The sequence below is a fragment of the Tasmannia lanceolata genome, unplaced genomic scaffold, assembly GCF_043159265.1.
Source record: "Tasmannia lanceolata isolate RefF3 unplaced genomic scaffold, GAP_Taslan_0.1 ptg000029l, whole genome shotgun sequence".
Lineage (NCBI taxonomy): Eukaryota > Viridiplantae > Streptophyta > Magnoliopsida > Canellales > Winteraceae > Tasmannia > Tasmannia lanceolata.
Window position 1 is genome coordinate 1,453,375 of NW_027518706.1, and position 26,515 is coordinate 1,479,889.

Consider the following 26,515-nt stretch of genomic DNA (forward strand, 5'->3'; position numbering starts at 1 on the left):
CTAAACGATCCGCCTATCCATTCACCGACTTCCTGATGTGATGAAAGCGAAACCACGTGACCTTCAAATCGGTCTTGGATCTCATCAAAGAGCTCTGAAAATCTCCGAGGATCTCTTTACCTACCAACAAACTTACGCTCTATAAGATCGCCCTCACTTCCGCCTCGTTTGAGTCCTTGATACCAATCGACAAAGAGAAAGCCCTCTTAATAAGTTCTTTTTCATCTCTAAGAACACTACCATACCCGAGGGCTCTGGATTCCCCAAGGTAGGGCTGTTTGGATACATAGATTTTAGAATCCAGGTTTTAGTTTGGAAGCGGTGTAAAATTTTGGATTTTACAATCCATTATCTTGGATTTTAAGTAAGATATCTAGGTTTTAGAAATCTCTTACCCATCTTTAGATTTCTAAAACTTGGAAACACGGAACGATCTAGCATAGAATGGAAGAAATTGATCCATGTAGACGAACCCAAATAGTGTTAGGAGTAGACTTAGTCATTTTGAACAGGGTAAATGCTTTTACCTTTTTCTTGAAAATTTTCTAAATGATTCATTAGCTGACCCCAACTAGTTTGGGACAAAGGCTTAGTTGAGTTGGAAACACGTAACGATCTCCTACTATACCGCTCGACGGAAAGAAGGGCCAGAAATCACAAAACGACGGAGATTCTCCTTCTCTCATCTCCCATCCAGGATTTCGAGGAAATCCAAAATTGTAAAATCCATGTATCCAAACGACCCCTTAAAGTTTAACTTCAACAACCCAGGGTCAAGGGATCCACCTAGGGGAGACATTCTCCTTATGGTTCCTAGAGGGGCAAATCTCTCTCCAACAACGTCTTATTGTTGTGGCTGAATACAAGTGATGCAGTGCCAACATGGCAGCCATGTCATGCCTAGGTGGTTTTGGTGGAGTTCCAAGGTATAGTCCCTCATTAATGTTGCTGGCCCGTTTTGAACCTGATTTTTGAGCTCCTAAATGGAAGGATTATGGAAAGTGGTAAACTATAAAGTTGTAGGTCTCTTTGAGATCTTTCCAACAAGCATTTGTGCTTGAAAATTGGACAAGAGGGTAGAAAGTTATGGTAGTTTTTGTGGACTGTGTCTGTGGGTTCCCAAAACAGTCAAAGTTAGTGAGTTCCTATGCAATTAATGTTATGTTAGTCCCTAAGCTAGCTAGTGGAGGAGCTTGAACGAATTTGCTTTGGTTTTCTTTTATTTAAAGAGTTAGAAACTATCTTGAGAGGGGATTTTGGATGTTGATTAACTTATGTAATTGATGGAATATCAATTGGGTTGAGCTTTGCTCCCATTTTCTTCTTCTTCTCTAAGTTGTGTTCTTGATTTCTTTTTTTCTTTTTCTTCCCTCTTAAGCACCCGCATTATCTGGTATCATCTCCGGGTGAGAAAGAACTCGCCCACGAGTTCTCATCAAGCTCTCCATGATAAGTTGTCAAGTCTTTTACATTGAAAGTTGGATGAGTATTGATATTTGGAGGGAGCTCAATCTTGTATGCGTTGTCGTTGATTTTCTTGAGAATTTGACATGGACCAATCTTCTTCTCCTTGAGCTTGATATAAGATCCGACTGGAAATCGTTCCTTCTTCAAATAAACCCACACAAGATCACCTTCATTGAAGATTTTAATTCGGCGATGAGTATTGGCCGCTTGCTTGTACATCTCGGTATTTTCTTCAAGATTCTTCTTCACATCTTCATCAATCTTTGTCATGGTAGTAGCAAAATCTTCCGCCTTCTTGTTAGACAATGATGGATCGGGAATGGGTGCAAGATCAAGATAGTGTTTTGGAGTTTTTCCATAAATCACTTCAAATGGGCTCTTACCGGTAGAACGATTCACAACATAATTATAAGAAAACTCCGCTAGAGGGAGCACCATATCCCATTGCTTGGGCCTCTTTGCCGCCAAACTTCTAAGCAAGTTTCCCAAAGTTCGATTCACCACCTCGGTTTGTCCATCGTTTGAGGGTTATAGGCGCTACTATAGAGCAAAAGAGTACCAATTCTTTTCCATAAGCATCTCCAAAAATGACTAAGGAACTTATTATCCCTATCCGAAACAATGGACTTCGGAACACCATGATGCTTAACTACCTCATTGAAATAAAGATTAGCAACATAAGAAGCATCCATAGTCTTCTTGCAAGGAATAAAATGGACCATTTTAGAGAAGCGATCAACAACTACGAAGATGGAATCATTACCTCTTTGAGTTCTCGGCAAGCCAACCACAAAATCCATACTAACATCTTCCCATGGAGCATTAGGAAGTGGCAGTGGAGTGTAGGTACCGGTGTTTTGAGTTTGTCCCTTGCATGTTTGGCATATTCGGCATCTCTTCACATAACGCATCGCATCTCGGTAAATGGTCGGCCAAAAATACTTTTCTTTCACTAGCAAAATAGTTTTGTCTCTTCCAAAATGTCCTCCCAAACCTCCCGAATGTAGTTCTTTTATAACATACTCTCTAAGGGAGCATTTTGGAATGCATAAGCGATTCCCCTTAAAGAGAAAATTATCATGAAGAAGATAGTCTGCATGCTTCCCTTCTTTGCAAAGCTTCCAAATTTCACCAAAGTCTTCATCATTTGCATACATGTCTCTAATGGTATCAAACCCTTCAAGTTGCACACTCACGGAATTAAGAAGAGCCACTCTTCTACTAAGAGCATCCGCCACTTGATTGCACTTTCCGCTCTTATGCTTTAACACAAAAATATATTCTTGTAAGAAAGAAACCTACTTTGCATGTCTTCGATTTAGGCTTCCTTGATTGTTGATGTGCTTGAGAGCTTTATGATCGGAATTCAAAACAAACTCCCTTTGAACAAGATACGATCTCCAATGTCAAAGTGCTTGAACAATGGCATAAAATTCCACATCATAGGTAGAGTACTTCTTCTTTGCTTCATCGAGTTTTTCACTAAAGAAGGCAATGAGATGACATTCTTGGCTAAGTACTCCGCCAATGCCCACATGAGAGGCATCACAATCAACCTCGAAGATCTTCTCAAAGTCCGGCAAAGCAAGCACAGGAGCACTAGACAACTTGCCTTTTATAAGTTGAAAACTCTTTTCGGCCTCCATAGTCCACCTGAACCCATCTTTCTTCATACAATCCGTCAAGGGGGCTGATATAGTGCTGAAATTTCTTATGAATCGGCGATAAAATGAGGCCAATCCATGGAAACTCCTCACTTCTTGCAAGCTCTTTGGAGTAGACCATTCTTGGACAACTTTGATCTTCTCATCATCCACTCTAATCCCTGTTGAAGTCAAAACAAAGCCTAGGAAAGCTAGGCTAGTTGTCATGAAAGAACACTTTTTGAGGTTTACATAGAGTTTTTCACCTCTCAAAGTGGTTAGAATAACCTTCAAATGTTCTACATGCTCACTTTTATCATGACTATAAATAAGAATGCCATCAAAATAAACAACAACAAATTTTCCAATGAAAGGGCGAATGACTTGATTCATTACCCGCATGAAGGTACTTGGAGCATTGGAGAGACCAAATGGCATAACAAGCCACTCATACAAGCATTTACATGTCTTGAAAGCGGTCTTCCATTCATCACCCGGCTTAATTCGAATTTGATGGTAGCCGCTTTTAAGATCAATCTTGGAAAATATCTTTGCACCGGCAAGCATGTCAAACATATCATCAATTCTTGGAATGGGAAACCGGTATTTGATAGTGATCCAGTTTATGGCACGACTATCCACACACATACGCCATGTTCCATCTTTCTTTGGAGTAAGTAATGCCGGCACCTCACAAGGACTCATGCTTTCTTTGATGTAACCTTTCTTCAACAACTCCATGACTTGCTTATTCAACTCTTCATGCTCTTTAGGACTCATACGGTAGTGAGCCTTGTTGGGAAGATTAGAACCAGAAATTAAATCAATTTGATGTTGAATGTCTCTTAAAGGAGGGAGTCCATTGGGCAACTCATCGGGTGTGACATCCTTAAATTCCTCCAAGAGAGGGTCTAACTCACTAGGCACATTAAAGGATCTTCCCAAATCTTTCGCCACTAGCATGTAAATGACACCACTACTCTCACTTTCTCTTGCAAACATTGATGAAGTGAGAAAATTACTACCCTCCTCTTGTAAAGATTTGGGTGTCTTTTCCTCCTTACTAGGCGAAAGAACAATCTCCACTTTTCCCATTCGAAAGGTATATGTATTTTTACGACCATCATGGGTAACATTTATATCATATTGCCATGGCCTTCCTAAGAGTATGTGACACACATCCATAGGGACAACATCACACCAAACTTGATCATGGTATTTCTTACCCATAGAAAATGAAACTAAACATCGTTTAGTAACTTTTACCTCATTACCCTTCTTAAACCATGCAATCCGATAGGGCTTTGGATGTGGTTCGGTTTTGAGCTGGAGCTTGTTCACCATGTCATGAGATACAATGTTCTCACAACTCCCACCATCGATCACAATGGTGGAAACCTTGTCATGAGATTTGCATCGAGTCTTGAAAATATTGGAACGGAGCCAATCATCATTGGATTCAACCTTTGGTGTAGCAAGTGCTCTTTGGATCACCAAGCTTTCTCCTTCTTCGGGTTCGATTTCTTCATGTTGTATGTCATCTTCCTCATCATATATGGGCTGATTTGGATCATCAACAAAATTATCATCATTTTCTTCATCACCGAAGGCCACTACTTGCCGCTTTGGACAATCTTTGAAACGATGGCCAGCTTGACCACACTTGAAACAAGCATTTGAATTGTTGGGAAGATTGGGCTGATTTCCAACTTGATGTGTATGGGCTGATTTTGTAGAATTTTTGTTGAAATATTCGGACCTTGACTTTGTTCCTCCACCATGTGAAGATTCACCTTTAGAATAAGGATAGAGACTACGAACATCCACATACTTTTTAGCACCATGACGAGAAAGCTTAGCCTCCACCTTCAAGGCTAGTTGATAAGCATCATTGACGCTCAATGATCGGTGCATTTCCACCTCATCACGAATGGAAAACTTCAAACCATCAACATACCTTGCCACAAGTTGATCTTCACCCTCTTGAATATCATTACGAGCCATGAGTTTGTAGAATTCTTCGGTGTAGTCCAACACACTCTTGGATTCTTGGCGTAGGTTGTTGAATTGAGAAAAGATAATTTGGGAAAATCCAACGGAAGAAATTTCTCCTTAAGCGTTGACTTCATTTTCTCCCAAGAAGAGATCTTACGCTTTCCTTTGCGGATTCTCATCTCTTGAACCTTATCCCACCATGTTGAAGCGTAGCCACGAAGCCTTGTAGCCACAAGTCTCACACGTTGGCTTTCGGGTGTCTCATTGTAATCAAAGAACTTCTCAATGGCACTAAGCCATTCAAGAAACTCTTCGGGTTGTAGACGACCATGGAACTCCGGCAAGTCAATCTTGACGGTGTCGAAATCACGATAGAACCTTCCCAACCTAGCATCTTCACGAGTATTGGCGAAGGGATTCACATCGGATTCATCACTAGAACCTCCACGGCTTGATCTACCATGCTCACTACGAGCCTTTTGGCGTTCAAGTCGCATGGTAAGTTGCTCAACTTGTCTTCGAAGTGCTTGAAGTTCATCATCTCTTTCATCTCTCAAATCTTCCATCATTTGGTTACCACGCCTTCCTCTACCTCTTCGTGCCGCCATGAAAATCAAATCGAAGCTAGCCCAAGAGAGTAACGTTGGCTCTGATACCAGATAATGCGGGTGCTTAAGAGGGAAGAAGAAGAAAAATAGAAATCAAGAACACAACAAGAGAAGAAGAAGAAAATGGGAGCAATGCTCAACCCAATTGATATTCCATCAATTACATAAGTTAATCAACATCCAAAATCCCCTCTAAAGATGGTTTCTAACTCTTTAAATAAAAGAAAACCAAAGCAAATTCGTTCAAGATCATCCACTAGCTAGCTTAGGGACTAACATAACATTAATTGCATTGGAACTCACTAACTTTGGCAGTTTTCTTGTTCAAAACTTGAACGCGGGAATTTTAGATTTAAATTATTAAGGGATTTTTTGCTGATTAGTCCCTACTTGGCAAAATAATTGTTTATTAGTCCCTAAGAAAAGCATATTGACCTAAACTCGTACTTTTAAAAAATAATTGCTAAGTGGTCCCTAACACTAGCATACGTCAATTTACTCTGTTAAAAAAATTAAAAATGGCAAATTTACTTGCCAACCGTTAATCCGTTTAGCCAATATTTCCGGAAAAAAATTAGGAAATAGGCGAAAATAGTATCTTTTCCAATATTTTCGTCAAGAATCTTATAAAATCCTTCAACAAGTTGTTAACCTTTTAGCCCATTTTGACGTTACAAGTTAATATTCTTAAAATTTCTTACTTTTACACATGAAGAAAAGTTAATTCCAATGACCCTATTTAATTTTTATTGATAGGGGTTTTCAATTTATTATGAAATTCATCTAAATTAACCTATATCATATGATTTAATCTGCAATGAAAAACATTAACAACTTGTCAAATGATTATTTGTTGAAGGATTTTTGACGAAAATATTGGAAGAAATACTATTTTTGCCTGTTTCCTATTTTTTTTTTTCCTAAGACATTAGAAGGGAAATAGAAAATGCCAAAATGGGCTAAAAGGGATTAAAGGTTGGGGTTAAATTTGCCTTTTTTTAATTTTTAGCCGGGACTGTCAGGATAATCTCTTTTATTAGGGACTATCAAGCAATTATTTTGCCAAGTAGGGACTAATCAGCACAAATCTCAATTATTAATCCAATAATAAAGTTGAAGTGCATAAATATAAAGAATTAATCCAAACTGTAAATGAAATCCGAGCATTGTCAACAAACATGCAGACTGATTACTATAAATGAAAGCAAAAGGTTAGATAACTATAGGGTTTAGTATAAGTGTATAACTTCACGCTTAAGAGGGATTTGTTAGGGTATCACTAAGAAGGCATTTCATGCTTGGGTTGTTGAATGTGAGTGCAGCCACACAGGCTCAGATTTTGTCTTATTCGTTTAATTCATCTGAGGTGGCTGTTTTCACGTGCAACAGCCCACGCGCGAAATGTCTTCAGTGATGGTCCCTAGCAAATCCCATTTTAAGAAGAATATAACTTCTTCTAAGTATTACCTACCCACTAAACCACACACTAATCAGAGAACCAATGTTTGATCTCCCAATAATAGCATTAAATAAGTAATAGAAAATGATTAAGAGATTAAAATATTACAAGCCTACGCAATTCTTAGGCTCTAAATAAAGCTTGCAGTGGGAAAAAGCAATATGTTAGCCGATCACAGTCATGCGAGAACATAGATTTTGCAAATTCGCCCCCCTCTATTACCATATTCACCCCCTATTTTTCAAAATGGACTGTACAGCCCACACCATAGGATGATCCAAACCGTCAATTTGACGGGCCACGATGTAAATAGGTTGTGCCCTAAAAATCATTTCCATAGGACGATCATAGCCCTCTGATCTATAGAGAAACTCCGTATAATCAAATCTCTATAGATCGGATGGCTAGAATCATCCTATGGAAATGATTTTTGGGGCACAGCCTATTTACATTGTGGCCCATCAAATGGACGGTTGGATCATCCTATAGTTTATTTCGAAAATTAGGGTGTGAATATGGTAATAGAAGGGGGCGAATTTATCATTGCCCTTTTTTGTAATTGAGATTTGCCCAAACATAAGAATTAAATTAAGAAAAAACAAGTGGGGTTAGGTGTCAGACACGTGGGAGTGATGGAAAAGGGGGTGGAATTATTCCCATTCGCGTTGATTTTATATCGTGTAAGCCCTTATAGTCCCTTATTTTTTAAAAAGTACTATACGGACCACATCATAGGATGATCAGAACCGTCAATAAGATGAAAGACAATGTAAATAGATTGTTCCCCAAAAATCAATTCCATAGGATGATCCCAACCCTCCGATCTATAGAGAACTTCATATTATAGAAATCTCTATAGATCGGAGGGCTAGGATCATCCTATGGAAATGATTTTTTGTAGAACAACCTATTTACGCTGCGCTCCATATTATGGACGGTTTGGATCATCCTATGATGTTATCTTATCCGTACAGTACCTTTTGAAAAATAAGGGACTGTAAGGGCTTACGCCATATAAAAAACTCAACAGGGCGGGAAGTTTAGGGCAAGGGCTTTTTGGTAAAAGTGAAGCTTGCTTATTACGCACTACACTCACTATAGATATAACAGATATAATCATATAACTCTTCTTCTTCTTCTACTATTCTCTGAATTTAACATCCGACTTCCATTTTCCGTTTTTTCACTATTCTCATTTTTCTATTCTCCCGCATTTTGATCTCTCGGTGATGAAGTTTCGCGACTTCTTTTAATTACATCAGGTCTGGACTCTCATTTCACGCTTAATTTGGCTTTTAATTGTAGATTCGTAGGGTTTTCATGTGAGATTTTTTGGATTTTAAGATTTTTAGGGTTTATGAGATTCTCCTCCCATTTTAGTTTGTTAAGAAGACATGTTCTCTTATTACCTCTCTTTGGAATTAGGGTTTTCGTTCACTGAAAACCGAATTCCCAGTTTACAAAATCATAGAAGCGACTTCTGTTGGGGTTTTGTATGATTCCTTTCTAATTGATTCTCTCTTTGAAGCTACTTCCGTTAGGGTTTCATATGATTCCTTTCTAACTGATTCTCTCTTTGAAGCTACTTCCGTTAGGGTTTCGTATGATTCCTTTCTAACCGACTCTCTCTTTTCTCGTAGGGGTTGGATGACGTGTTTTATTTGTTCGTAAGATGTATATCAAGCAGGTAAATCCTATTTCATCTCTGAAATTTATGTTTGGATTTCCCATTTGAATTTCATGGGAACAATCTCATATTTCTTCTTCTTCTTTTCAAATTAGGTTATTATCGAAGGATTTAAAAGCTACAAAGAGCAAATTGCGACCGAACCTTTCAGTCCGAAAGTTAATTGCGTAGGTAATGTCTCGGTGTTTTTTTTTTTTTTTTTTTCGGTTTTTATTTACACATATTTTTCTTTTTCTTAATTCTTGAATTGTGTGGAAGTCATCTGTTTAATTTGCGAGTTGTTGGTATAAATTTTCTTCTTCTCTGGAAATGTTTGCGAATGATTGCTTTGTTTGAAAATCCGAGTGTCACTCTATTTTTATGCTGAGAAGGTGATAACAATATCTAGTTTCGAGCATGAGAGGAGTATATGCAGATAAACTAACCCATTTGTACGAGGAATGCAACACTGATCAGTCAACTATCGTGATAATAACCCAGTTAAAAAGAATGATGTGGCATACAATAGAGCCTTGGACCTGAGAATAGTTGTCTAGTAGGAAATTAGATATTTTTTATTCAGTTTCCATGTTTGCTGTAAGGCTATTATGAAGTGAGTTGTTTTATAATCTGTTTGGCAGTTGGCGCAAATGGATCTGGGAAGACAAACTTTTTCCATGGTAAGCAGTTATATGACCAATTTACGGGCACTTTTTACCTAGTTTTTTTTGGGTATTTTGGCTTATAAATATATGTTTACTGGGAACTAAAATGTTATAGATAAATGATTTTCCACTGTACTCACTTTTGGTTGGTGGGTTGGTTTTTGGGAAAACAAAAAATTCTTTATAGCAATACGCTTCGTCCTCAGTGATCTCTTCCAAAATCTGCGCAGTGAAGATAGGCATGCTCTTCTTCATGTATGTTTCTGTCTCTTTGTTTTCTAGACTTTCCACTTGTTCTTTTTCCCATGGTTATTTTGGGTGGTGATATTTATTTTGGAACTTACGCATTGGGCAGGAAGGTGCAGGGCACCAAGTGGTATCTGCCTTTGTGGAGATAGTGTTTGATAACTCTGACAATCGTATTCCAGTAAGCCTTCTACTCCCATTATTATTTTGTTTATTTACCCAAGCTATGAGCCCCATACATTATTGCAAATTTGCAATCTTGAATAAAACCTCCTCTGGTTCATATAAAAAAAATTTATACTATTGATGCTTATATATTGGGTATCTAAGTTGAATAATTGATGCAATCATTTATAAATTGTTGAACTGGATATGCTAATTAGCAGCCATCTGTTGTTGCAAGTAGAAACCCCTTTGCTTTCACCTATCGTGTATAGGCATGTGAACGCGGTCACTTAAGAATTTTTTTAAAACAGAGTTTAAAGAGCTACCTGAAAAGTATCTTATGTAGGTAAAGGCATGGTTTTGAGTCTAATACTGATTTTGGTTCTTAGATTAATGGTTTTCAATGAAGAGATTATGTTGGCAGTACTTGTATTGCGGGTAATAATTTCAAAAGGTATGAAATGTTAAACATGAATGACCTATACAAACATCCAACGTGGTTTGACTGGGTAACATGACCTCTGAAATTTTCAGATCAATGGATGCCGTGATTATGTAAGGCATTAGCTGTCATATTCACCTCCCTTAGGAATCTCGGTAACTGTGGAAATATGGATGAAGGATAGCAGGTCAAAGATCAAATGGAAATTTGGATTTAAACTTTGAGAAGAACCAGGCCTTTCCAATGATTGCTGCATTAAACAAGTATGTCATGTACCATCTTAAATGAATGAGTAAAGAACCGGATGGTCCGCGTCTTTCTCTTGTAGTTTTGCAAGGCACTTGGTCTGAGTTCCCGTCATCCTCGCAACTCTCATTCTTCTAGAGTCGGATTCCTGCTAATTGCCATCATCAATTTAAGTTATTCCATCATGCTATGGATTGTCCTCTTGACTCATTGACCTCCTATATGGGAAAAATTGATCCGTGATACAAGGATGTATGCATAAGTTCTCCATTGTGACCATGTATCAAGGATATAAAGGCTGCATAAAACATTCTGTCATCACAGTCTGACACTTGAATGTGCGAACATTTGCATGTAAGAATGTCCCAGTCTCTTCGATGTTATGTCTCTTCTTATTTTTCTCATTAGATCCTCATCTTAGCTCTTCTTAAAGAACCATTTAAAATTGGTTAAATTTCTATCTGTCCCTTGCACTTGTTGCAGGTTGACAAGGAAGAAGTGCGTTTGCGCAGAACAATTGGTCTGAAAAAGGATGAGTATTTTTTGGATACAAAACATATCACGTAAGTTTCTTTTTTCTTTTTAAATATTGCATGCCTTTCTCTGGGCAATGTCTTTTTTTTAGATTAATCAGCAAAGCTGAATATGAGCGATTGATTGCAGGAAAACAGAAGTTATGAATTTGCTGGAGAGTGCTGGGTTCTCTCGCTCCAATCCTTATTATGTTGTCCAGCAAGGAAAGGTATGTGATTTAGATTTTGGGTGGGCTTTTATTTAATTAAATTTTCTTTAGTGTCGGGATTCAATACCAATTCTTACATGTCTTTTGACCTGTTCTACAGATAGCATCATTGACATTAATGAAAGACTCTGAACGACTTGACCTGCTGAAGGAGATTGGTGGCACCCGAGTTTATGAGGAGAGGCGTCGTGAGAGCTTAAAAATTATGCAAGAAACTGGCAAGTCCACACTCGTTGAGGCTGGTACACTTGGTTCTTGTATCTACCTTTTGTCTTCGATCACATAAATCTCTTTGTTATACAGGTAACAAGAGGAAGCAGATAATTCAAGTTGTTCAGTACTTGGAGGAGAGATTGAGAGAGCTGGATGAAGAGAAAGAAGAACTAAAAAAGTATCAACAGCTTGATAAACAGCGAAGGTCCCTGGAATATACCATTTTTGACAAGGAACTCCATGATGCTAAACAGAAATTGGTAGAGGTCAGTTAGTTGGTTACTTGTGGATTAAGCTTAGTTTCTTGCATTCTGTTATCAGTGTTCTTATAAGAATGACATGTATGTGGCTGATGCATGCTTCCGTGGGGATTAGTCCCGCCTCTAAAAGGGGTAGGGGTACCCTATGCTATAAAAAGAAAAGAAAAGAATTGCATGTATGTGGATGATGCGCTCAGTTTCCTCAATGGACTGGTTCATCTGGTACTTTGTAGGTTATAGTTTTGTACCAATTATAGATTTATAATGAACGATCGGAATATCAATCTTGGAGCAAACATCTCGCTGTTTCTTGATTGAGATACACAATTAATGTTCTTTATATATATATATATATATGAGGAAAGTGTTTCTACTCGGTCCCCTAGATAAGCTTATCTACTCCTCCCTTTAAAAAAATACAGTGGGCCCACGCTATTTGGATGATCCAAAGCATTCATTTGATAGGTCTTAACATAGATAGGGTGTGCCCAAAAAATCAGCACCAAAGGGTCATCCTAGCCCTTCGTTTTGTAGTGCCTTGTGGTGCCCAGAATGGACACATATAAACGTCCACGTTTATATGCGTCCATTTTGGACACGGTGTGCCCAACAAAACGAAGGGCTAGGATGACCCTTTGGTGCTGATTTTTTGGGCACACCCTATCTATGTTAAGACCTATCAAATGAATGCTTTGGATCATCCAAATAGCGTGGGCCCACTGTATTTTTTTAAAGGGAGGAGTAGATAAGCTTATCTAGGGGACCGAGTAGAAACACTTTCCTCTATATATATATATATATATATATATATATATATATATGAGAGAACATTTCCTACACACTTGTGTAGGTAAGTTACCTACACACTAGCTTAAAATACAGTGGGGGCCCACATTGTTTGGGTGATCCAAACCATTCATTTGAATGATCCTCACATAGATAGGGTGTCCACAAAAAATCAGATCCATAGGATCATCCTAACCATTCAAACTATGGAGGCAAAAAATGGACTAATTTGTGAAGGTTTATACACGTCCATTTTACCTCCACAAATCGTAGGGTTGGGATGATCCTATGGATCTGATTTTTTGTGGACACCCTATCTATGTGAGGACCATTCAAATGAATTGTTTGGATCACCCAAACAATGTGGGCCCCCACTGTATTTTAAGCTAGTGTGTAGGTAACTTACCTACACAAGTGTGTAGGAAATGTTCTCTCTCTCTCTCTCTCTCTATATATATATATATATATATATATATATATAGAGAGAGAGAGAGAGAGAGAGAGAGAGAGAGAGAGAGAGAGAGAGACATGCATACATATGTCTATATCTATATATATTCATAAAGGAATGGTAGATGCAAGGGCACCCTTGCATAAAGAGCCAGAAAAGGGCCCTTGATTGGTTCCACATCATTATGTGTTACCGTTTAAAATCAGTTGAAAAGGTAAATTCGGTTACACATAATGACGTGGAACCAATCAAGTGCCCTTTTCCGGCTCTTTATGCAAGGACACCCTTGCATCTATCATTGCTCATATTTATAATATAAAGAACTAGAGAAAAGTGGGGAATGGAAAATAAAAAAACATATCTAATGTTTGTATGCTATATTAGTATTTATTTATCTGAAACCTTTTTTTTCCTAATTACCTATATGATGTGTCTGAATTCTTTCAAGTGTATGTTGCTCTAAAATTTGTGCTGTTCCTTTGATACAAGGACTAAACTGAAGTGATTCTCGTAGATTTTAATGTCTTCGATTTATGCACCATGCATTATGCTGATGTTTTATGCATCACTGCATATGTGATTATGTGGTAACTGTCTGCAACTAGATTCAACAACATATATTAATAATGTTGTGATCCCCTGCAATGGTTCACCTGCCAAAAGCCCTTTGATGGAATTATTGCTCACTATGGTTGCTTGACAGAAAGTCCATGCCAGAAAGTTTTCTTAGCATCCGTATGAAATAATGGCCAATAGTGAGTGGACTCTATAGAAGTAAGATTGCACACAATAATCATCGTTGCCACTGGAGAAATTTCTCATAATCAATGCTGTAGTCTTGCTTGTATACCCGAGCAACTAACCGAGCCTTCTATTTGTCCATAACCCCAAATCGAGTTTGTTGGAATAAACCCATTTGCTTCCTATGAATGAGGCATCCTCAGGACACTGATTTTTTTAAAGAGGTAGATGTGGGCACAGGACTAGATCCCGAGTATCATTGTCCTGCAGTGCTTGTAGTTCTTATATATCCTGCTTAACTGCTTGGTTATATTAGAAAGAATGAAGTGTTAGTCTAAATTGGGAAAAATAGCTTTAAAAGGATAGCCAAAACAATCATGGATTTGATATGCGATTAGAATGATGTTAAATATATAAGGTAGATGGAGTTGAACCGAACTCGGGAGAAGAAGACAAGTAAGTACCTTGTAAGGGTGAAGGATTTGGTGCAATAGCCATCGGCAGGGAAACTTGCATTCTTCCTTTGATAAATAATTACAAATCTGGATAATGAAGAGTTATTTCTCTTGGAAGTGAGATGGCCAGTATCATCATGAAAATATGTTAGATAAGAAACAATATAAATAGTAGGAAAAGAATGATTTTAATAGTAAACTTTTCTAAGGAAACCAATAGGAAGAGACTCTAATGCGTTTTTTTCTTGGACCATAACATTGAAAGCCCTTTTTGCCATCATAGCTCAGAACGACACTTTGTAGCCTGATTGGACAACTTATCATGTTCATGATGTGGGAGATGTACATAACATATGCAACCAAAGGCAGGGAATAATTTGTAATCAGGTGTTTTACGATTTTTTTTTGGTGGTTGGTTATTATTGTAGTTTCATCACCTTAAGAAACTATGATAAGTTGTTTCTGTCTAACTTTTGACACATAAGAAAATTTCATATTTATTGTGAAAGATCATCAGTTCTATTTGATTTGCATTTTGGTTCTTGGAATCTTGAATTCTATTTGATTGACAATTTATGGAAACTATCTATGAAACAAAATGGGTAGTTGCTTAAGTCACCCTGGATCCTTTCAGGTGGTGCTACATGTTTAGAGAGGTGAGGCTGCCTTTGGGTAACACATGGAAGACAAAATCCTATCTTTTAGCTGAGAGAGCCATTGTAATAGCTAATTAAGTGGGAAATGGGATCTTTTAGGGTGATCTCCCACCCCAATACGTTCTCTGGTTCACATGACATTATGCAAACCGAAATTGATTGAATGGGGTGGGAGGCGGTCGCCTGGTGCAAATTTGCAAAACACACTTGGTTTCATATATTAGGGGTGGACATGGTTCGGGTTGGTGGTTCTGGGCCGTATCCCCAGAACCGAACCAATCCCTATCGGTTCCCAATATTGGGAACTAGAACCGAACCGAACCAGAACTGATCTTGATTGGATAGGTTCGGCTAGGTTCTAGGTTTACCCAACTTTTTATTCATTTTTTTAATTTTTTTTAATTATTTTTTTGATGAAGAGAGATGTAGGGATGAAAAGAGATCGAGGGACGAAGAGAGATCAGAGATGGGAAAGGAAATCGAGTGGAGAAGGAGAGAAAATACGACTGTGTTCTTTACTTTTCTTAGCAGATCAAAGGTTTTTTTTTTTAAAGAGAAAAGATAGGGCCATGTTTTGTTATCTACACTCTTGCTTCTTGTCTTTTAGTATTTAACGAGCTGTCAAACCGTTCGGGTCGGTTCTGGGTACCAGGACCCTAAACCTAGAACTGAAAACCGATGGTTCCCAAATTTGGGATCCAGTACCGAACCACCAATTTCCAGAACCGGACCAAACCCAACCAAAGAGGCCGGTTCGGTTCGGTTCTTCAGGCTGGACCTGAACCATGTCCACCACTACCGTGTATGTCCAGCTCGCATCTCATAACCTTCCACTATTTATCACGTAATTTGGCAACTTTTGGCTGTGAGTCCGTAGACACATGGCCAAACCACACTTGGTCGCGCACTTGGTTTGACCTTGTGGTACAAACATTACTTAGTGAGGTGCTTCATCTTGTCCCCAAGGGCCAACCTGACTTCAACAGTTTTGCTTTCAGGCCGATGAATACATTTTACGAATCGCTTTTGCATGTGCCTTGGGCTTAGCCACATAGTGGGAACTTCTCTCTGTTGGCAGCTGGGCCCTAGCCATGAGGCTAATGATATTTGACGGCTTCTAGCGGCGGGTTTATAGAATGTACTCTCGAGGCTCAAAGTAGAGAATTGCAAGGCAATCTTTATTCCATGGAAATGAGATTCCTATTGCTTAGGCGAGAATTCAAATTCCAAGCTTTTGAAGGAATTCTTTACCAAGGACAATAAATTTACAAAACAGTGGAAAACACATTTTCCATCCATGTGTCCCCACAACCCAGACAGGATTTTTGATAATCAGCTTTCTTCGTTGGGGAAGTGATTATAGATATTTAACTCTCCATACTTCAGTATGCCCTTAGGAAAAGAATTTTGGGGCTTTTTGGTAGAGGACATTCTTTAGAATTGGAAGTTCCCTAGGTCACCCACGTGGCCACGTCTGGCTGGTATCGGTGAGTGTTTAGAATGAGGAGGGTTTCAAAGTCTTATCCATCCTATTGGATAAAAGGAATGGGATGAGGCCAAATTTATGCCTTGCTCATTTTTTTTGAATGGTTTCATGCCTTGCTTATTGGGATTCATATTTTCAGTGAAGAATTTTCTGGACCTTTTAAGTGGGGTGGATGGCTAATTTGATTTGATGGGTTACTACAATTAGCCGACCCATCCTGTACCTAACAAATGCTGTATTGAAGAATTTGAATGCTGGAGAGCTTTCCCTCTCACAAGCTTAACCCAGTGCCAATGATGTGGTATACAACCTTGCTAGAGAGGGTGCTGAAAATGCAATCACTATGTGGGTTGTGTCGCCGCTTTTGTAGAGCCCTTGCTTGGAGTTCTTCTATTTCTTTGGCCTTTTCTCTGTTAGTGATGCAGGACCAATGAGGGAAGAAGACACGTTATTGTAGCTATGATACTAACTGATGTAGGACCAATAAGCGAAGAAGATATCTATCACCATTACATTAAAGATTATGTTCAGTTTTTAGTCAGCTAGGTTATGGAATCTGGCTTGTCCTAAAGGAACATGCTAGGGAGGTTCTAGAAATAGGGAAATATAGGTAAATGTAGACTGTTATGACATGCTTAGAAGGGTTAACAAATCTGGACAGATCTTAAGGTAAGAGGAATTTACGATAGTTCGGAGTTGGGGCAGATCTAACCTCCTCTTTTGATCACTCAATAACTTTAGTGAATATGATATCATTATGCGGGCCCTTTTGGTCCCTTAATAACTTAGGTGAAATAACAATATAATGACTGAATTGCCATTAAAATTTTCGTAATAGATGAGTGAGCCCTATTTAAAACATACAAGAGGGTAATCCATTTCGGGGTAAACCATTCTAGAAGAATCTACTTACCTTGCATTGGTTTTCCTTTGAATTAATTTTCGTTGTTCCAATATGTAAGGCAAACTAAGGGGATATTTAATTTCCAGTTTTCTAGTTGGGGTAAGTTGTAGAGGGTAAATGTACGACTTTTCTGAGCAATTCATTGGTCACCAAATATATTAGAGGACTAGGATAATCTTTTCAACGAGATTTTTTTTGCCCCAACCTATCTAGGGTAAAGACCAAGCAAATGTCGTAAATTTAATCACCCTTTATGTGTGCCAGATGCACAATTGGGAACACTCAAGGCGGCCCATTAGATAAATGGACAGGATCACCTATAGCGTGCCACACATCAAGCACACCTTAGTGGAACCGTGTAGAATGTGTGGCCGTGATCACCTAAATTATGCCACATGAATGCTGCATCAAGCACACTTTAGTGGACTCATGTGTAATGTGTATCCATGATGGCGGTCAGATAGTGGCTCCCTCCCTCCCTCCATCTTCGAGATAGAGACATGGAAAGAATTAACGGCTAGGGCACATTATCAATGAATGTCCTTTTCACCGCCCTTGATCAAGTGGCTATTATCTCATGATACAAGATTTTCCCCACAAAAGACAAGAAAGACGAGATTTTTCCTTCATGAGCAAAGGAAGATCAACATTACCTCATGATAATTCACAAGAGCATCAAAATCGTCACTACATGTATACATTTTACTTGTAGACATTGTTTTGAAAATCTTACGATTTACGATTCGATTTATGATTCTTAGGCAAAACGATTTGAATCCCATGATTGAATCTTAATTTGTATGATTCTTACGATTTTTTATTGAATCTTACGATTCGATCGTAAATCGTACGATTCATACGATTTAAGCAATTTATCCAAATTAAGTTTTGAATAAAAGAAAATATGTCTTTCTTTCAAAAGACCTCATTTCCTATCTATATTACAAGAAGCCTCTGAAATCCTTCTCATTAGAAGGAAGAAGATAGAGGAGGAGTAGGACTTCGAATGAATCAAACCAGTCGAGTACAAAGCATTTGTTGAGGGCATTACTCACATCGAGGTGGGAGACTACCATAATAAGGACAACATCGATTACCATCTTTTATGATTGATATTTGTCATTTGATGTTTGAGACTTTGAGAATTGATATGATCTTGTGTCCTTTTTTAAAGATTATTAACCATGATGCATGGGTTTGGATGATAATTAGATGATTAGTATGTGTCAAGTTTGTCAGCAAACAATTCATATTACGATATTGAATGCTAATCATGGTAGTTTCTGTTTGAATTAATGAATTTGGATGAAAATGAATAATTGGCTATTTTTATTCTTTAATTTATTTATAATTTTTTATTATGCATATTTTTTTTATATTTTTGAATGAATCTTACGATTTACAATCCGATACGATACGATTCGACCCCGATTACGATTTACGATTCGATTCCGATTTTCAAAACATTGCTTGTAGATGCTATGTGGTAAGCACATGAAGAGAGAAAGAGAGTCGTGCAAACTTAGGGTTCATGGGTGTGTTGGAGAACTTGTAGGAGCTCAATGTGTTAAAGCGTTCAATTAAAGTAGCACCATCAATCCCAAATCTGATTAAGCATTCGAAAGTTGATCAAGTCTTTCTAGGCTTTTCACATGTCGGTTAGCTTTTAAGATAATTCACAAAGTTAGCTTTGTCTAGATTTATTTTTGGTTCTTTGTGTCTGGCCACCGCTCTCCCTTTCTTTTGTCATTTTTCTGGGGTTTTCAAGTAATTTCCCTTATTTGTTTGAGAAAAAAAATGCTGTAGTTAACCTGAAAAGGCATGTCATTCTGAAGATTGTGATTATTTCTTTAGAAGAACTTTAGGTTAGGCAGATAACTTTTGCAAATTGAGGTCCATATGGCTATATCATGTTCTTTTTGTAATTCATTCTGTACTCAAAGTGAGTCAACAAATGTAGATTGTTTGAAAGAATTGTTGATATTTTTGAAATGATGGTGCTCAGACTAAGTGTTTTTCAGAAACTGAATGGTCATAATGGTAACACAAAGCTTTATTATATATTGCAGATGTGCTCATTATTCCCCAATAGAATAAATTTTTTTCAGAAGCCATTTCCTTTAGAGTGCTAGTCGGTTTCATTAGAATTATCACCTGGCGAAACAAGAAACTGTTCTATATGATCTGGTTTGCTTTTCTTAATCTGTACTACAATGTAATACTTTATTTGAATAACTGTAATATTTTTATCATTCGGAAAAAAAAAACAATGTAATATTTTATGTGGATAATTCCAATTTTATCGATCAGCAGGTTCTTTTCCAATATTTTATAACTTAGTTGCATGCCTTAATATTATTTCACCTTTTCCTGTAGGTTGAAGAAGCTCGAACCAAGGTCTCAGAGAAGTCAACTAGCATGTACGATAGTGTGCTGAAGGCCCATGATGAGTTCAAGCTATTAGAGAAGGAATTTAAAGTTTTGACCAAAGACATTCAAGGTTTGAACAAAGAAAAAGAGGAGATAGAGAAGCGGCGAACTAAAGCAATAAAATCACATGCACAGATTGAACTTGATGTTAAAGACCTAGATGAGAAAATTTCTGGGGATATCCGAAATAAAGTATGATTTCTTGGTGGTCTTCAAGTATATATGAAAAAGATGCGTAATGTAGTCAGTTGCATATTTTGATCTTCATATAAACTATCAATACTTTTAGGAGGAGGCTACAAAGCAGCTTGTGAGCCTGAGGAAAGAAATTCAGGAATCCAGAGATGAATTAGATACAATAAGGCCTTTACACAATGATCAAGTGGCTGAGGAGGAGGAAATAACAAAAGGGTATTTTATCTAGTGGAAATCTTTCGTTAGCACCTAAGCATTGCCTACTGATAAAAGGTTTTTATTAGAAAATGACTGGATCTGTTTGCTTGTGGCTTTCTCGTGGGATTTGTAGAATAATGGACCGTGAAAAGCAGCTTAGCATTCTCTATCAAAAACAAGGACGTGCAACCCAGTTTTCCAGCAAAGCTGCCCGGGACAAATGGCTTCAGAAGGAAATTGATGATCTGCAACGCGTTCTTTCATCAAATTTGGTGCAGGTACTTTGCTCTCAACTTTAAATTCTATGGCCTGAAAGCATTAATTGTTGAGAGAGACCAGTTGTCCCAATCTGGTTTGTTCAACCTTTTCCTGGCAGATGAATTAAAGCCCTAAAGCAGTAGTCAATACCGTAATCTTTTTGGTCATATTAATAGCCCTTGCAAAAATCAGCTTCAAGGGGCGCCCTTGTTGGTTGATGTCTGCATAGTGTGTGCCTAAAAAAGTGGAAACCGTGTCGACTTTGCAGAAATCAACCAATAAGGGCGCCCTTGAAGCTGATTCTTGCAAGCGCGCCCTGCATTCTATCATTTCTCTTATAATTCTTAGTTAATATAGAGACACAAATCCTCAACTATGGGAGGCATGTCTTTATTTTTTCGGCTACATAATTGGTTCCGGAAGACTTGGACCTGACAACAGGAGTCTAGAGCATGTTATCTCCTCTCATTAGATAGTTGTTCTTACCACCTGAAACCGATGGAATTCACGATGAGAAACCTAACTTAGCCGATATGCATTGCGAACATAGAACATTGTTCGTGCATTATCACCATTCAAAAAAAAAAAACATAGAACATTGTTCATGAATTGCTCGGTTCATGCATGGAAGTCTTAACACTGATAACATTGTGTAAATTCACTCAGTTTTGCTGTAGATGGTAAGGATGAGATGAGTTAGTCATTTCTATTAGTGGGCCTAACTAAAGATATATCAAATCAAGAGCAGAAAAGGATTTGACCTTTAACAGATTAAACTAGCATTTCTTCAGAATTAAAATCCAGTAATGGAAGACACTCAGTGATCAATGCAGCTTAATGAGTGCAGTAGTAATGTAAAGGGTAAGGGTATTTTGTTACCATCAGATCCTGACGAACCTGGGCGCCCAGAAGTGGAGGGTTTTAACTATTTCTTAGCAATGAGAGATGTTCTTGGGATCTCTTATCAGAAGGATTTAGACAAGACCAGAGAAATGTTCCTATGAATGCAATCCAGAGTCGTAGAGGGAAAAGTAGATAGAGGAAAGGCGGTTGAAACAGAACCTAAATTGTGAGCGTTAGAGAATTATTTCGAGAAGTTGCTACGAATTGATGCTCTATGTAGCCTGCTTTGCCTAGTAAAGATCTCAAGCAAGGTGAACCCGTAAGTTGTGGATCTGTCTACCTGATTTATGAGGGAACGTATTCAGTCATGAAACTTCTGTTTGATATAAGTAATAGAGCCGGGTTGGAAGAAGAGGGTCACATGAAGCTGGGTACTTAGTATGGGTATGAGTCCTATAGGTTGGGGGAAAGGTAGCTTGCTGTAAGGATTGTGTTGCATGGGCTAATTTCGGCGGTAGGTAATCCCAGACCCTACATGTGTTGAGAATAGTCTTAGTCCCTTCATAGCTTGAGAGACCATGGTCTTTCGCCAGATGAGGCTCTTTGGGCTGGGAGATCTTTCTACTGTTTTACTCAAGAAAGGAATAGACAGGGGCCAGAGGAAAGATTTAGGTGCAGAATAGAGTCAGGTGTTGCTCAAGAATCACCTGTAGTGCAATTGAGGAAAGGAATAATGGCTTATCTAACTTATTTTCCCTTTTTACTGGTTTTGGGTATGCCCAACCCAGTACAAACTGATATTTTGTATTTCAGGATGGGACTCCTGGTCCCGAATGCTTTATGGATATTAATGAAATTTGTCATCTTTCAAAAAAAAATAATAATTAAAATCCAGTTAATGGTTATATCAGACAATTTATTACTAGATCGAATGCATGCGTAAGGATTTAATGAGAAGATAATATAAGAAGAATGATTCGGCATTGTTGGTCTTAATTGATGAAAATGGATGTATCCACTTTGTTTCTGAAAAAAAGGAAAATACCTGACTTTAGAAGTGCTGAATTGAACTGCTGAAAAGTGCTTTCATGTTTTAGACCATATAGAACTCTATGCCTTTGATTGAATAATATATTCTTTACATCAAGTTGTGAAAGGGCCAACCACGAGCGCATAAAGGATTGTTGAATGGTGGCTGTTTCGCAATGGATTTGGATATCTCCAATAGATGAACGGCTGCAATATCTTCAAGTTTTCTAAAAATACTTAAAAAAACTACAATTTCAGCAAAAACCTGATCTAATACTCAATTAATCAGTCTTTGACTATAATTTTTTAACAAGGACTAACATATCCTCATTGGCTAGCATATCACCCACAGCCAGAACTGTGTGGATGATATCTGTGGCATATTAGCTGAGAGTCTGAGACAGTAGTGATATTCTTTTTTTTTTCAAGGTTCAAAAGACAAAACGATACATGAAGTTTCTTTTCTGTAAGGTTTTTTGAAGTAGTTTCATTAACAAATTCTGTACTTTATAGTTTTAGAGATTTTATATGCTGTCTGCACGTGAAGTCCTATAATTTTCAAAAGTTACAGTGGGGCCCACTCCATAGGATGATCCAAACCGTTCATTTGTTGGGCCACAAAATAAGTAGGTTGTACCCCCTAAATCATCTTCATAGGATGACCCTAACCGTCCAATCTGTAGAGGTATAGATTGGAGGGTTAGGGTCATCCTAGGGAGATGATTTAGGGGGTACGACCTATTAATGTTGTGGCCCAACAAATGAACAGTTTGGATCATCTTATGGAGTGGGCGCCACTGTACTTTTTGAAAAAAATAATGGACTTCACGTGCACACAACGTATAAAATCTCATAGTTTTTATGTGTTCTAAAATGTTTCTATTGTAATTGTTAACTTACCAACTTCTCCAAAATCTTAAGCTGTTAGAGAAAGGCGTTATTTATCTTTTATATAACACTCTCCCGCACGTGTGGGCCACTTGGCAAACACGTGGCACATGTGGTCCCACCTTGGGCCAACCATCGCATGTGGATTTTTGCTATCCGGGAGGTTTGAACTTGAGACCTTTGGCTCTGATACCATGTTAACTTACCAACTTCTCCAAAAGCTTAAGCTGTTGGAGAAAGGCGTTATTTATCTTTTATACTTTAACAGTAATAGCGAGCCTGTTAGGTTTGTCTTGTTTGCTTATTTGTGAATTTCTTATCTACTAATTGAACTAAAAGTACAGAAACAAATGGACATTGTGTAATATATATCAGAACTATTTAATTGACACAAGGAAGTATATATAAAAAAAATGTTAAAAAAGTAAAAAAATGTTCACATATATGCCCAGATATTCTTTGACCAAACCCCCAAATATGCAGTAGATCTAGCTCAATGAGATTAAATGAAAATGTCCCCCATGCTCAATGAGTTCCTGTACTCATAAGTTTCCCTTGAGGTCCTTCCCCAAAAATTCATTAGGAATGAAATCAAATGAGCACTGTAAACCCTTCAGAAATTGACTAACAAATAATGCCTCGTCATTTTTGAACTAGTCTGCGTGTTGATTTCATCATGATCCAAATTCAGAATTTAGGGTAAATGATCTATTTTTCATTTTTGGGTTTTCTGAATTGAAATAAAGTTGAAAATATAGAAGAAATGAAAAATAAACATTAAAAAAGATTTGTAAGCAAATACATGCATTGATTCATGGATCTAGCCTCAAAACATGTAGAAAATGATGTTTAAAAAAATCCAGCATATATTGAAGGATGAAAAATTGGAAAGCAACACAAAAGAAAAATCTCGGATGCAAAGAAATGTGTTATTGTTCCATATTTGTGTCGTTAAGTAGAATGAAATAAGAATAAATCTTAGGACCAGGAAATCAAGATGGGTAAGGAGAGATCAGGGAAGAGAAGACATGGAATGAAAAAAAAGACATGGATTGAAGAGAGAGAAGTAGCGAACAAGAAGAAGAGGGAGAATGAGGAGTTTGTACAGCTTAAAGTCAACCCCATGATTCCAATTGATTTGTTATATAAAGGGAGGGAGGGTTCCTACTCCCCTGAGTAGATAACTTAAATACTCCGTGGGCTAAAAATACTGTGGGGGCCACATTGTTTGGGTAACCCATTCATTCATTTGATGGACCCTCACATTGAAATGGCGTGCCCAAAAACCAGCTCCATGGGATCATCCTAACCCTTCGAACTATGGGGGCAAAAATGGACAGATTTGTGAGTGTTTATACGGGTCCATTTTTGGCCTACCCAAATCGTAGGGTTGGGATGATCCTATGGAGCTGATTTTTTGGGCACACCATATCTATGTGAGGGCCCATCAAATGAATGCTTTGGATCACCCAAACAATGTGCCTCCCACTGTATTTTAAGCCTAGGGTGTAGATAACTTATCTATACTAGGGTGTAGGAACTCTTCTCTCTCTCTGTGGAGAGAGAGAGAGAGAGAGAGAGAGAGAGAGAGAGAGAGAGAGAGAGACGTACCTCTTATGGTGTATGTGTTGTAGTTACAAGTAGTTATTAGATGGTTGTTTATGTTAGAGTTATGGGTGTTAGTTTTAATTATGTGTCGTGTTAGTGGGGTAAATGGGTTGATGATGTGGCTCTTTTTGTGTTTGCATTTAAGTTCTTTATTTCAATGAAATGAGAGGAGAAGAAGATAATATTACAACAAAGGAGCCTTTGTTTTGGAGTCACGGTTCCTCTCGAATCGAGCCGCTATGAGGTCCTGTTGCCTCGTATCAATCTCTTTCCCTTCTCTATTTCTATCTTTTTCTTGTTTATTTGCGTTACGGCCGATTAGGCACTTAACAAGTGGTACAAAACTGTCGATCTTGCGCCATGGGTATGTCTTCGGAGCTTTTGGAATCCCTACGTGATGATTTCAGGCAAATCAAAGTACTTTTTATGAAAATGATGGAAGAACACCAATGATTTGCGGAAGGCTTGGAAAAAATCAGCAAAGAGATCAAAGATATGCGCAGAGAAGATGAAAAGTTGAAACTTGAGGCTGATGTTCGTGTAGAGAAAAGTGTGAGAATTGATACCGAAAAAGATGAAAAATCGTATTTCTCTTCGAGTTTGATCACGATGGATTTTGAAAGTGGAGTTCAACGGATCACGATTGTTATTTTTGAAGACGGAAGTCCGATGTTAATTGCGTTGTTGAAGCAAATCATGTCCATTACGATTTGGGATCTGGTGGATTAACGTGTTTTATTCAATAATTCGACCTTGAGGACAAGGTCGTTTGTAAGGGGGAAGGAATGATACGCACCTCTTATGGTGTATGTGTTGTAGTTACAAGTAGTTATTAGATGGTTGTTTATGTTAGAGTTATGGTTCTTAGTCTTAATTATGTGTCATGGTAGTGGGGTAAATGGGTTGATGATGTGGCTCTCTTTGTGTTTGTGTTTAAGTTCTTTATTTCAATGAAATGAGAGGAGAAGAAGATAATTTTACAGCGAAGGAGACTTTGTTTTGGAGAGTCACGGTTCCTCTCGAATCGAGCCTCTAGGAGGTTCGGGTTGCCTCGAATCAATCTCTTTCCCTTCTCTATTTCTATCTTTTTCTTGTTTAATTGCGTTATCGCCGATTAGGCACGTAACAGAGAGAGAGAGAGAGAGAGAGAGAGAGAGAGAGAGAGAGAGAGAGAGAGAGAGAGAGAGAGAGAGAGAGAGAGAGAGATGATGATGATGATGATGATGGGCCTCTAACAATTAGCAATTTCTGAGTGTTCCATTAGTGTTGATGCCTCCTATCAAAAGACACTATAAAAAACTATTCTCAGAACCCCTTCATTTTGGAGCGTACATACAGTCCATGCCAACTTGAAAGAAATTATACGAAACTAATTTCCGTGAGTGCCTTTTTGAAAATGTTTGCCAATTCATCTTAAGACCTCAATACAAGACTTAGAGAATGAACAAAACAAAAACAACCAAACCCTTTTGCCGGTTTTGACTAGACCACCCAAATGTATTTTATGAACACTCGTATTAAATAATAAACAAGAAAAAAGATAGAAATATTTGGGTTACTCATACTTTATTATTTAAATAATAAACAAGAAAAATGAACTGGTGGAAAATTTCGGCCATTTTCGGTGAAAAATTTGGTAATTTCGGTGGAAAGTTTTTTCATTTTGGTAGAAATTTTGTAAATAAGCGTGAGAAATGAAATTTCGGATTTTGGCGAAATTTCGGGGAAATCATGTAAAAATCCGATTCAATGTAATTTCGGTTTCGGTGC

General features: G+C 37.9%; 1 protein-coding gene across 3 annotated transcripts in view; it reads left to right on the forward strand.

Moving 5' to 3' along the window:
- Positions 1 to 8,300: 8,300 nt before the first annotated feature.
- The window catches only part of TTN7 (Structural maintenance of chromosomes (SMC) family protein), a 64,918-nt gene continuing 46,703 nt past the window's right edge, over positions 8,301 to 26,515 (forward strand). For all 3 annotated transcript variants that reach the window (XM_077369891.1, XM_077369889.1, XM_077369890.1), the window contains exons 1-13: positions 8,301 to 8,434; positions 8,813 to 8,859; positions 8,955 to 9,030; positions 9,480 to 9,518; positions 9,691 to 9,758; positions 9,859 to 9,930; positions 11,086 to 11,165; positions 11,266 to 11,344; positions 11,445 to 11,562; positions 11,648 to 11,823; positions 19,673 to 19,918; positions 20,016 to 20,137; positions 20,253 to 20,397. In XM_077369891.1, coding sequence (XP_077226006.1) covers positions 8,845 to 8,859; positions 8,955 to 9,030; positions 9,480 to 9,518; positions 9,691 to 9,758; positions 9,859 to 9,930; positions 11,086 to 11,165; positions 11,266 to 11,344; positions 11,445 to 11,562; positions 11,648 to 11,823; positions 19,673 to 19,918; positions 20,016 to 20,137; positions 20,253 to 20,397 — 1,236 coding nt within the window. In that variant the 5' untranslated portion in view covers positions 8,301 to 8,434; positions 8,813 to 8,844. The remainder of the gene's footprint in view (positions 8,435 to 8,812; positions 8,860 to 8,954; positions 9,031 to 9,479; positions 9,519 to 9,690; positions 9,759 to 9,858; positions 9,931 to 11,085; positions 11,166 to 11,265; positions 11,345 to 11,444; positions 11,563 to 11,647; positions 11,824 to 19,672; positions 19,919 to 20,015; positions 20,138 to 20,252; positions 20,398 to 26,515) is intronic.